At 45.0% G+C, this 12,500-nt stretch overlaps 1 protein-coding gene across 5 annotated transcripts in view; it reads right to left on the bottom strand.

The window, feature by feature from the left end:
• Window positions 1–4,527: 4,527 nt before the first annotated feature.
• LOC125299728 (DNA (cytosine-5)-methyltransferase 3A-like) overlaps window positions 4,528–12,500 on the bottom strand; it is an 85,276-nt gene continuing 77,303 nt past the window's right edge. For 2 of the 5 annotated variants that reach the window (XM_048251132.1, XM_048251137.1), the window contains exons 15-23: window positions 12,342–12,500; window positions 11,331–11,415; window positions 10,615–10,760; window positions 9,537–9,633; window positions 9,086–9,234; window positions 7,936–8,021; window positions 7,376–7,445; window positions 5,853–5,971; window positions 4,528–5,407 (exon numbers count right to left, since the gene is read on the bottom strand). The exon at window positions 12,342–12,500 is cut by the window's right edge and continues 25 nt beyond it. In XM_048251132.1, the coding sequence (XP_048107089.1) occupies window positions 5,266–5,407; window positions 5,853–5,971; window positions 7,376–7,445; window positions 7,936–8,021; window positions 9,086–9,234; window positions 9,537–9,633; window positions 10,615–10,760; window positions 11,331–11,415; window positions 12,342–12,500 (1,053 nt within the window). In that variant the 3' untranslated portion in view covers window positions 4,528–5,265. The remainder of the gene's footprint in view (window positions 5,408–5,852; window positions 5,972–7,375; window positions 7,446–7,935; window positions 8,022–9,085; window positions 9,235–9,536; window positions 9,634–10,614; window positions 10,761–11,330; window positions 11,416–12,341) is intronic. The other 3 variants (XM_048251134.1, XM_048251133.1, XM_048251135.1) reach the window with 3 other exon arrangements.

Raw genomic sequence — 12,500 nt, 5'->3', positions numbered from 1 at the left:
GGACAATTGACAACCAATACATTTCAACTATAGTTTCAACAAGCATTACATCTTAATAAAAATGAAAACTTAAAACAAGGGCTGTCTTTCCAATGTGAAAGGCAGGTTTAGATTTTGAGTTGAAGGAAGTCAACTCTTTGACTAAAAGTAGACCTATAGACAACATGGGCACGTAGACTCAGACAGCCAAGAAAGACAAAGATTAGAATCGGGTGAATTTTTTTTGCACAAAAACATGACATTTAATTCAAGTGTTTTCCAGCACAAGTACATAAGAAAGGAGTCCTTCTGTAGCTGTTGGCTGCCCTGCAAGCCGACAGGAAGCTGATGCCACGGAGGGGCGGGACTCTGACTGCTACACTTCCTGTTACGCACCGACCTCACAAAGGAGTATAAATCACAGAGAGCTATGTTACTGAAAACACAACGGACCTACAGCCACAGTGAGACACAGACAGTGGAGGAGAGGTGGGGGTTGAGTGGTGGGGGCAGGGAGGTATAAGGGTCAGAAGGAGGGAGGGTCGGAGGAGGTGGTTGTAGGCCAGGTTTATTAGCACAGTGATGATGGCGATGACTTCACTAAAGCAACAGAATAGTGATGCTTATAAAGAACACCTGAGTTGTTTTTCAACCTTAAACCTGAAGATGCTTTGATTGCTGTTTGTGGCGACACACGGAACAGTTTTCAAATTCAACGATTTGACACTCAGGGAAGACCTGGAGTTCGGTTTGCACAGGTGGAAGTGTGCGATAAACCTGGCCAATAGAGGGCAGAGGGAAGGAGGGAGAGAGTGAAGAAGGGAGGACAAGAGCAAGGTGAAAAAGGGAGATGTGTGAGGATGAGAGGAGAGGGAGAAAGAGAGAGAGAGAGAGAGAGAGAGAGAGAGAGAGGGGGAGAGAGAGAGAAGGGTGGGGTGGGGTGTGAAGTAGAGTATGGGAGATGAACATGGCTGTGCTCAATAAATATCAAGGCAACAATTATAATAGTTATCTTTTAAAAAACAACAACAAAACAAAACCCCATTATAGTTGGATATTAACTAAAGCCAGCATACAAAACATGTTTTACGGCAAGGAATGTTGGGAACTGTAGTTTTTCTGGTGGGGATGAAGCGAGTATGGAACAGTGCACATTACTGCCAGGATGATGTCTAACGTCCAGCATAAATATATAAGGTTCCCACAGATAGGCACACACTACAGCAATGTCTAGGCTAAAACATGAATCTGTCCATTTTTATTCTTTTTGTATGCTTTTTCTTTACATTTTTATCAAATACAAAGTTAAAATGCTTTTTTAATATATTCATAAAAGAGTAAAACAATAGTGCTTTTTTCCTTTACTACGACAACTTAAAAACAGTCATTTGTCAAGACGATTTTTAAAATTCCTAACAATATATTTTTCTTACTCTTTCAGATAAAATTGTTTAGCACCTTTTTGAAACTTTTTCAGCCCCCTCTACTCAAGGATATCTTTCCGGAAAAACCCACCTCTGGCAGAGCACTGCACAGAAGCTCCACCTTCTTTAAAGCTGTCAGGTTATTGGTTAGATCTTTCACACTTAACACCTGCCTGCCAATCACGTTATCCACACAGTTCATAAATACAAAGTGGGCGTGGTCCCCTCCCCCTTCCCCAATCACAACTACTCTGTAGCTTATTGACACAGAAGCCTCCTCCCCCTCTACCCACCCTGCCAACAGTTTCACTAACATGATTATACTGTATATCAGCAAAGAATCACATTTGTACAACTCAAAAAGTTCGATCGCTAGCACACAAAATATATTGAAACAACAATGATTAAAAAAAAAAAAACAGCAAAGAGGCAAACATATCTATGTACAATTACTCAGTATTTAATTAATGTCCTTATTCATTAATGCTGAATGCGTATGGATGTCAATTTTCTTCAGCACTGAGAGGGTGTAAAGTGTGTGTGTATGTGTGTGTGTGTACGCGCACACAGGTATGTATTCATATCTTCCTTTGTGGATAGTTCAATGTCATTTAACATAACTGAGTGACATCACAAGTATGTTTTGAGTCGAATCAGAGTATGACAGAGGAAAGGGTGTGGGGTACGCCTTTTGGGTTGGAGGGGAGTCAAAGGGTTCAGTGTAGAGGCCTCTGCTCTTACACTGGGATGGGGAGGTGTTGCATCCTCACACAAGACAGTACACTAGACTGGAGCACCTTAACACCTGGGTGACACGCATTCTGTACGTCCCTATCAATTCGAACAGTAATACCACATGCACAGTCTAAATAGTGTTGGCCTGGTTGGACGGCCCATAGATAGAACACAAAGCACCCATGAGATATAGGCCACAACCCTAGAAGCCTCAAGAGGAAAACAAAGGGCAGGGAATTCTGGGAGCACCAGGTGACCCCAAAATATTGATGGCACCATGGAGAGGGTCGCCTTCTCAGAATCCCTGGCAGCGGAAGGACCAGGCTCAGCCAAAATGGCCCATGCTGTGTCTGCACCTGACATAGGACAAATTCTCTATACAATACACTTGTGTCTAAAAATGTAGGTAAGTATGTTTGTCTATATATTTTTTTGTGTGAGCATGTATGTGTGTGTGTGTGTGCATGTGTCTTTATTAAGGTAGGAAATGAGTAGTTAGGGAGGTGGTGGTTATGGAATCTGAGACTGTTTGAAATCAGCAGAACCAAAAAAAAAAAAAATTAAACAGCACCTGTCCACATGCCTGTTCCTAAACCACACAGTGCACATAACCACACACACACACACACACACGCATACACACATTCACACACACACATGCATAAGCACCAGTTACAAGTACAGTAAAGACTCCAGTATCTGAGAGTAGTTTACAGTAAAAAGGACAGAACCGTTGCTTGGTTATTCTGTTACAGTAGAAATGATGCCAGCTGGTGACAGGGTTTAGATCTGCTCAAGATCTGTAAAGAAATCTATAAAGATAGATTCTTTCTTTCTTTGTATGTGGTAGTTTGGGGACTGAGGGAAGAACAAGGGGAAGAGATGCTGTGGGGTTGTGCTGCTGACCCCTACGGCCCGGGGGGGAGACCTGAAGTGGCCCACAGCATTCGTGACAAGCCAGAGACACAGAGAGAAAGAGACAGAAGCTCTTGACAGTCCTTGATTGCGGTTAGATACAGAGGGTGGCCAATAGGGGGCACCATATGAGCAGGTGGCCCCTGCACTCTGGGTTGCACCGTTAGAGCTGACACAGCAAAACTCAGAGCTCACACACTGGCTGGACTCTGAGTGTCATACAGAGTGTGTGTGTGTGTGTGTATATGTGTGTGTGTGTGTGTGTGTGTGTGCATGTGTGTGTGTACATGTGTGCGTGTGTGTGTGTACATGTGTGTGTGTGTGTGTGTGTGTGTGTGTGTAAGTGTACCTGTGTTTCCCAGCAGTAAGGCTTCATGAGTGAGTGTGTGTCTAACTGAGATTGACAGGGGGCAGGACAGAAGGGAACTGACGGAGAGGCAGATACAGATTGATTGTTGAGAGAAAGAGAATAAGGAGAGAGAGAGGGAGGGGGGGGAGAGAGGGAGGGAGAGAGGAGGGGGGGAGGGAGGGGGAGAGGGAGGGGGAGAGGGAGGGGGAGAGAGAGAGGGGGAGAGGGGAGGGGGGAGAGAGGGAGGGGGAGAGAGAGAGGGGGGAGAGGGAGGGGGGAGAGGGAGAAAGAGGGAGGTGGAGAGAGAGGGAGGGAGAGAGAAGGAGGGGGGGAGAGAGGGAGGGGAGAGAGGGAGGGGGGAGGGAGGAGAGGGAGAAAGAGGGAGGTGGAGAGAGAGGAGGGGGGGAGGGGGGGGAGAGAGAGAGGAGGGGGAGAGAGGGAGGGGGAGAGAGAGGGAGGGGGAGAGAGAGGGAGGGGGAGAGAGAGAAAGAGGGAGGTGGAGAGAGGGAGGGGGAGAGAAGGAGGGGGGAGAGGGAGGGGGGGAGAGAAAGAGGGGAGAGAGAGAGAAAGAGGGAGGTGGAGAGAGAGAAAGAGGGAGGGGGAGAGGGAGGGGGGGGAGAGAGAAAAGAGGAGGTGGAGAGAGGGGGGGAGAGAGAGGGGGAGAGAGGGGGGGGGAGAGAGAGGGAGGGGGAGAGAGAGAGAAAGAGGGAGGTGGAGAGCACCATTTTGGTCACCCATCAAGTGGTTCTGTAACCAGCAGTAGTAGTGAACGCGTACCTCGGTTAAGTGTGTATGACCTGTAAACAGTGTTGTGTGTGTCAGCTGACAGGCGACAAGGTGTGTGTGTGTTCATCAGACACACGGGTTCCCTTCACAAGAACTCAACACAGAGAGGGGAGAGTACTGCCTTTACTGGTTTCCCCAGTTTGGTGATGTAAAGTGATGTCTGTGTAAGAGTGTGTGTGTGTGTGTGTGTGTGTGTGTGTGTGTGTGTCTGTGAGAGTGTGTGTGTGTGTGTGTGTGTGTGTGAGTGTGAGCATGTGTGTGTGTGTATGTGTGTGTGTGTGTGTGTGTGTGTGTGTGTGTGTGTGTGTGTGCGAGAGAGATAGAGAGAGTATGTGTATGTGTGTGTGTGTGTGAGCGTGTGTGTGTGTGAATGAATGTGTGTGTAAGCATGTGTGTGTGTGTGTGTGTGTAAGCATATCTAAGCGTGTGTGTGTGTGTGTGTGAGTGGAGGGTGGGAAAAAAGGAATGTTATCCTCCCTCCAAATTGTCTAAATGTCCTTCAGTTTGTGCTCCAAATTGACGAAGACTTGTTTCTGTAACCACATACATATACACAGACACACACAGACACAGATACACACACACACACACACACACACACACACACACACACACACACACACACACACACACACACACACACACACACAAGATTCACGGTACACCTATTTCTCACGTGCCTCTCTCTGTGTCAGTACTGTTGAGCGGGGAAGCCTTGTTTGTACAGCTCAGACATGCAAACCAGTTTACACAAAACAAAACAAAATCTTCAAGACCATGAAAACAAACTGAAAAAAAGACATACATAGAGAAGTACAACTCAACACAGAGTAAAATGATGTGACAACATCGGCGTATTTCTTTTTTTTAAAAGACACAAAAAAATTCAGGCATTGTTTTCTTTTTGATTGGTTAAAGTTGTCCTTAGATAGCACCTCTGGAGAGATGAGAGAAACAGGAGGAGGCGGATCTACAAGATCTCAGACCAAAGGGACGGGGTCATAGGTCATAGCCGGGCTGTAATTAGAAGAGAGCTGGATCAGACCCTTTGAGAGGCGGAACAGGGTAGGACATTGCCTAAACACAAGCATAGTAGTCCTTCAGCGGAGCGAACAGGTGCCTTATGACGGGTACACTCCAGGACCTTCCCAGCAGCCTCTGCCTGGCCAACCGACTCATGTTGGACACGTCCGTGTAGTGCACAGGGAAGCCAAACACCCTGTGGGTCGCAAGAGCACAGCACACGAGCGTGAAGTATGCCAGCACAAACATTTTCAGACACACTCTCACACATACTGTACATGAGAACTCTCTTACACACACACACACACACACACACCACACACACACACACACACACATACACACACACAAACACACACATATAGACGCAAAGACATCACTGCTAGCATCACAACCTTTTGTACATACTAACACCCAGAAGTACACCCAACTAAATCCTTCCACATGCTTGCACACACACACATTTACGCACACCACAGGAATACAGAAACGGACACACACAAATCTAAATGCCCCTTTATGGACACAAACTAACAAGCCCTTCAACAAAACCCAAATCTACCCCCTCCACAGACACCACCCCTCCTCACACAGCCCCACATCCCTCCCTCTCGACCCCCCCACCCACGTCACCGTATTACCGTTCCATCTCAGTACACCAGAGGATGTCCTCCTTCTCGCTCATGAAGACGGGGTAGTGCTGATCTTTGCCCTGCTTGATAGAATTAGACCGAGTGGTGATGGTTCTCAGTTTGTCGAACTGCAACACAAACCCAGCTTTCAAATCAGCCACACAACCCCTTCTGGTTGGCCCCGAACCCCCTCATCCAATCAGGAGCTCCAGTGACTCGGCACCTTGGCAACAACACAGCAGCTAGCATGAATGGTCTAACATAGCTAGGTGTTTTCAGTGAGCTTAAAAATGCTGCTGGCTAGCTTTAAGATAATTGAGTTCAGGCACAAAAAGGCTAAGGTGGAAACTAATGAAATGCAAAACAGGCAGTGGCATAGGAAAACCACTGAAAAACACTGCTTTAGCAGGCATAGCTAAAGGTGGCTAAGCTTCAGTTTTTGTTAATAAGAAAGTCTAGTAGTACGCCATTGCCTCTATTTCCAAGAAAGTCACACTAGAAGAGTGCAAATTGTATCTAACTAACTAAATTGCTAGCTGCTTTGGTCCTCCAAATAGTTTGAACATCATCAATTCTACCCAGAGGTTGGCCTGGCATTAACTCTCCACACATTTCTCTAAATTTGTTGTGGTCGACAGACTCTTCATTTGATTACGTCTGGGTTAATGATATCAAAATAGGTGTAGTCCAGAAATAAATGTGAAGATTGGATTATCCTTTAATAAAAAAAAAAAAAACAATGACTCCACTCTTTTCCAGAGTTGGTGATTTTTTCCAAAACATAGCACTGGTTTGAGCCAAGGGTAGCTTTCAACACACTTTGGTTGGCACACTGTACATTTCACTAATTCCCAGACTAATATCCTAGAACAGACAGGGGTGAGCCCAACACAGGCTAGGGGACTTTAATTAGCATCATGCCCAAAGTGCCGTTTGTCACTAGGAGACTCCTGGAAGCTCAGACAAACCAAACATGCCCAATGTGCCCAATACAATGTGTGTATTTTGTAACAAAATGTTTAGGGGGCAAATCACCATGTATTTATTAATATGTCTGAAAACATTCAACATTTAATGTTACAAAATTATACAATAGAAAATATAATTGGTTCATTGAACCCAGGTTACAAAAACCTCTGACTGTATCAGATATCAGAGTATGATATCAGAGCATTATCATAAATATTACATATTCTGCATCATTAAACTGTGGCCATTGTAGTCACACGTATACAGAAAAGAAAATATGATACAGAGTGTTATATTTTAGGCTGTTGTTGTTGGTGTTCTAGTTGTATTCTAAACAATACAGTAGCCATATGAGTGATCTGATCAGAACTACTGTGGCATTCTTGCTAGTGTAGCCTATGTGGAACCATGTGGAACCAGCTGGGCATCTGCCATGGTGACAGGGGGCCTGGAGACACCCAATTAACTTCCAGACCCCCAGCATGGATGAGGAACAACATAACACACACACACACACACACACACACACATGCACATACGCAAATACGCACACATACACATACCTTGGCTGTGCGCCCATGCTCCAGGCAGTCTTGTAGATCCAACTTATCAGTTGCCATAGCAGTCAGTGGTCTGCAGGAGAGAAATAGGATGGGAGAGAGGGAGAGAGAGAGAGAGGAGAGGGGGAGAGAGGAGAGGAAGAGGGAGAGAGAGAAAGAGAGGAGAGGGGGAGAGAGGAGAGGGAGAGAGAGAAGAGAGGGGGATAGAGAGAAAAAAATGGAGGGGAAAGTATAGAACAGAAGAAAGCAAAAAGAGAGGGAGAAAATATGATTACATAGCGGAACATTTGATCTGGGTGAAAACGAGAGGGCTGTTTATAAATGTTTTATATACAATCAGACAGAGAAGGATTAAACTGCTTAAAATATGCTCATAATGTCCTACATATGACAGTAAAATATGATGCTAGGGATCATAATCCTGTGAAAATATAAATGGTATTATGTTCTGGGGTCTTTTTACTGGCATTGACCTCCAATCTAAACACAGGCACTCATTCTTAATCTCAGGCTTGTGCCAGCCTACTTCCAGAATGATTCCAGGCTGATGCAATAATCCTTACCGTTTCATACCCGGCAAGTTGCCCCAGAAATAGCGGGCGCGATGGGCAGCTGACACCTCCTTGGCATCGATCATCACAGGATTACACTACAGACCGATAGAAACACAACAGATGAGATTCTGCAGATAGTCCTCATGGCGCTATTTCATGGAAGGCTGTTCAGTAAGTGATTGAGTGTGACTGCATAGCCAGCCATTTGTGGCTGCAGTATACAGAGCAGCCACCAGGTGGCAGGTCTGAGTGACTTTTTAAATTATGATTACTGTAAGTATAGTATATATACTCTTTTGATCCCGTGAGGAAAATTGAGCACAGCTAGGCTCAGGCATGTTATCAAATGGATAATCAGTGGATAATCAGATGATACTCAGGTGATCAATCATGTTCCAAATCCTAAAATTAGCCAAGTCCATTTAAATCCTGTGGATGCATCTCCAGAGGGCCAGACAATGAGAACCCCATGCTGAGCATCCTCAGACGACACCCCTGTCTCCCAACACCCCTTGCCTGACATCTAAAGTGTACATATGTATAATAATACCCGAAATAATTCCTGAATTTCCCCTTGGGAATCAACAAAGTATCTATCTATCTATCTATCTATCTATCTATCTATCTATCTAATGTTTGAATGATTTCTGATTAAATGAATGATGAATAAGCCCCAGTACTTTAATGTATACACGGTCTCACTAATTAACTTGAATTCATATCAAATACTTCCTATTGTAAGACTATGGATTTAAATAAGTCCCAGAGGGCAGTGTCACTGCTTTAAATACATACTGGACATACAAAGCAATTTTAACACATCAGGGGATTAACTCCCTTGCCTCTGCAGCTCTGTATGTTCTTGGAGCTCTGTGTTTTTGGCGTCAGTGTGCTTACTGGTATTGACCACTCCTGCAAGTGAGCTGGACCAATGTCCACTAGTAGAGGTGTGTGTGTGTGTGTGTGTGTGTGTGTGTGTGTGTGTGTGTGTGTGTGTGTGGGGTAAACTGTCTGCCTGAAATGGGGTCATTCTACAAAGAAACACATTTCTACTTTCCTCTTCAGCGGTCTGTGGTCTCTTGTTTCAACAGAGAGAAAGGGGAGAGAGAGAGAGACAGGGAGAGAGAGAGAGACAGGGAGAGAGAGAGAGAGAGCTTACCTCGAGGAAGCGTGAGATGTCTCTCTTGTCGCTGACGCCCATGGCAACCACATTCTCAAAGAGCCAGAAGAACGGCCGGTCATCACCAGGCTTGGGCCGAGCCTCATGCAGTAGCCGGTAGAACTCAAAGAACAGACGACCTGTCCCTTCTTAAACACATATGAAGATGCAAAACGCACACATGACTTCTCATACACACACATATGAATACACAAAACACACTCACACACACACACGCATACACACACGCATACACACACAGACACACACACACACACACACACACACACACATACACACGCATACACACACGCATACACACACACACACACACACACACACACACACACACACACACACACACACACACACACACACACACACACACATACACGTACCCAAACTCTGCACGAGTTACTTAGACATTATATACACATGACCAGATACACACCCTTACCATAAAGGCCTTTCCTGGCTGGGTTGACTATGGAGAGGTCATTACAGGGGCTCCCTCCAATCACCAGGTCAAACGGACCCCACTCTTGAATCTGAGACAAAAGGGTCAGATGTATGAGATCATTTGCTCCTGTCTATGAGCACCTTCAAACATGGCATGACATGTACGAACAGGCCGCACATGAATTAAAGTGCAACTGTTACACAGCTCTTCAGAGTGCTGCAGAAAGTGTCATTCACATGAATGGGCCTTCCCAACGTTCAGAGGTCTGTTAAAACGTTATAATTACCGCTGCAAAGTACAGTATATAATGATTGCTGTCAATGGCAACAGGTTTTGTGCTTCTGATTAATTTTGTCTTTCATTTCACTTCGCAAGTGGCCCGGTCACTTGCAATGGAACTTCATTCAAAAGTGAAAGCAGACGTTTGATCAGCTGTGTTCTAAAGAATGTTTGATTCAAGTTCAGTGTGTGTTGCGCACTATTTGTTTCAAAAGCCATGATGAAATGATAACAAATAAATGTAAAGAGACATATCGTGGAGTATAATAAGCGGGATAATGTATAGAACACCGGTCAATATCGGGAAAATAAGTCCAATCAGAGCGAAGCAAGACCCTATCGTCCGATTCGCCCTATCTATCGGGACATATTTTCCCGATAATGACCGGTGCGTTCTATAGATTATCCCTTACTTAGCCTCCCACAGGAGTGCTGCATGGCAAGGTGCGCTTCTTCCACTCATGCATATACATATAGGTGTGCATATGTGAGGGTCGAAGATCAAGGGTCGAAGTCCACACAGAGCCATGGGAGGGGAAGTGTTACTAGTGATAGATTAGGTATTCCAGAGTAGGTATCAAAACGTCTCTTTATGTGGTGAAAATGTTCTGCATAAGCACCAGTTTTACAGGAATCAATATGGGAATCGATAAGGAATCGCATCGATAAGCAGACTCGACAATGGCATGGATATCGATCATTTCTTAACGATGCCCATCTCGAATCATGATTGAAGGGATAATCACAGAGGAACAGAGGAGGAGAGAAAAGCACCGCAGGGGCTACTCACATGCTTGCGCAGGACAGTGCGTACGTCGCCCACGTATGTGACCTTCCCCTCGTGCCGGACCATGCCCACGGTGATGGAGTCCTCGCACACCTCCGAGGCCACATAGCGCTCCACCTGGATGCCCAGGTCACGCAGCACCACTAGGCCTGGGGGGGTCAAAGGTCAAGGGTCAAGGGTCAAGGACAAGTGTGGCTACCATGGGAACCAGAGGAGGGCTGGCATGGATGTACGCACAGGGTTAAAAGACATGTTTTCACATAAATCTAGTATTCCCTTCTAGCTGCAAGGATTAACAGAGACGCATGAAATGTTCTCTGGAAATGTCCATAATGCAAATAATTACTTATGAAATGAAAGGTATTCAATGGAAGTGTGATATGCATCAAACTTTGTTTTCAACATTCTTCATCAGCAAAACAAAGTCTGTGTGTGTGTGTTTGAGGCCTATCAAACCTGATGAAATTTGAATAACTGCCTGTCTAAAGAAAATTCCCACTAAGACATTTTTAGAAGCTTTTGGAAGCTACACTGTTTACAGTTGGGAGTCCTACTAGAGACACAAGCCAAGAAACCAGCACACACAACAGTGAGTGATATTTACATTTGAGCACAAACTCCCAATCTATAGCGCACCCTTGTGGCCAAATCCAGCACTGCCTATCAAATCAAACATGGGAAGCTCTTTACTAAAAAGGAAACGTGCATTACACACATACCTGTTGCAATGCCATCAAACAGAGATAGCACACGAATCGGCTTCCTTTTCTCTGCTACTATTGGAGGGTAAAGTCTGGGAGGTGCCTGTGGCCGACAGACACAGAAAGAAAGAAAAAAATGGAGAAAATGAGGGACAGAAAGAATGTGGAGGGCTAACATAGGACTGCACACAAGCAGCTAGGTCCTATTCAACTTATATGAGGGGTGAATGTCGTCTGTTGATGTTTATTCAATTCTGGACTTTAAGATTTGATTGATGTGTGATGCGAATGTTGTAATTCTTCAGTTTGTTAATAAACATTTGATCACAAAAAAAACAAAAAAAATGTAAGGGGAACTTACAGTATGGGAAGGTAAAACTACTGAAAGTCACTGAACTCATTTCACACCTGGAGGGCTTAAGTAATGTGTAACCAGTAATGTGGCCTATTGATCATTGAGTTTGTTATCATCTCTTACACTTTCTCTGCCTCTCTCCGCCCATAAACGCAATTTACGAACGTCCACAACTGAATGGCAGAGCCTACAAGCGCAGTTGAATGAAGTTAACTGATGACAACATTAAAAAGAATCAAACGTTTAGCGATCATGAAATAATACCATAGATGATAAGATGTCAACAAGCAGGGAGATAATGAAGATCAGTAGTTCTACTCAAACTACTTGTGCACGTAGGCTATGGAAGATTGGTCAAATCTAGCAAGTAGGAAACTTTAAGTGAATGACGTGAAAGTGAAAGTAAGACATTCGAAAGGCCAACGAAAGATAATGTTGCCTTTGATAGTACAAAGACTTGCAAAACTGGTGCTCGCAATGATTTTACACGCACGTTGCGAAAGAAATACGCCTGAAGTGGGCGCAAAAGCGTTAGTACCTCTGGCCCTGTGTGTGGTATGTGTCTACGGTGTTATACAGTGTGTGTGGTATGTGTCTGCGGTGCTATACAGTGTGTGTGGTGAGTGTGTGTGTGGTGTTATACAGTGTGTGTGTGTGGTCTGCAGTGGACTCACAAATTCCTGGTCGTGGTTGTTGGCGAAGAAGTGTTGTAAGCGGCTGGGCCAGTCGTCGCGGCGACGCAACAGTCCGTAGACGTTGCGTTCGCCGCACATGTAGCAGTTCCACGGGTCCTCTCTGATCGCCGCTTGTGCCGCACCCGTACCCACTAACAG

This window comes from Alosa alosa, chromosome 8 (genome assembly GCF_017589495.1).
Source record: "Alosa alosa isolate M-15738 ecotype Scorff River chromosome 8, AALO_Geno_1.1, whole genome shotgun sequence".
Lineage (NCBI taxonomy): Eukaryota > Metazoa > Chordata > Actinopteri > Clupeiformes > Clupeidae > Alosa > Alosa alosa.
This window is presented reverse-complemented; position numbering and strand designations above follow the sequence as displayed.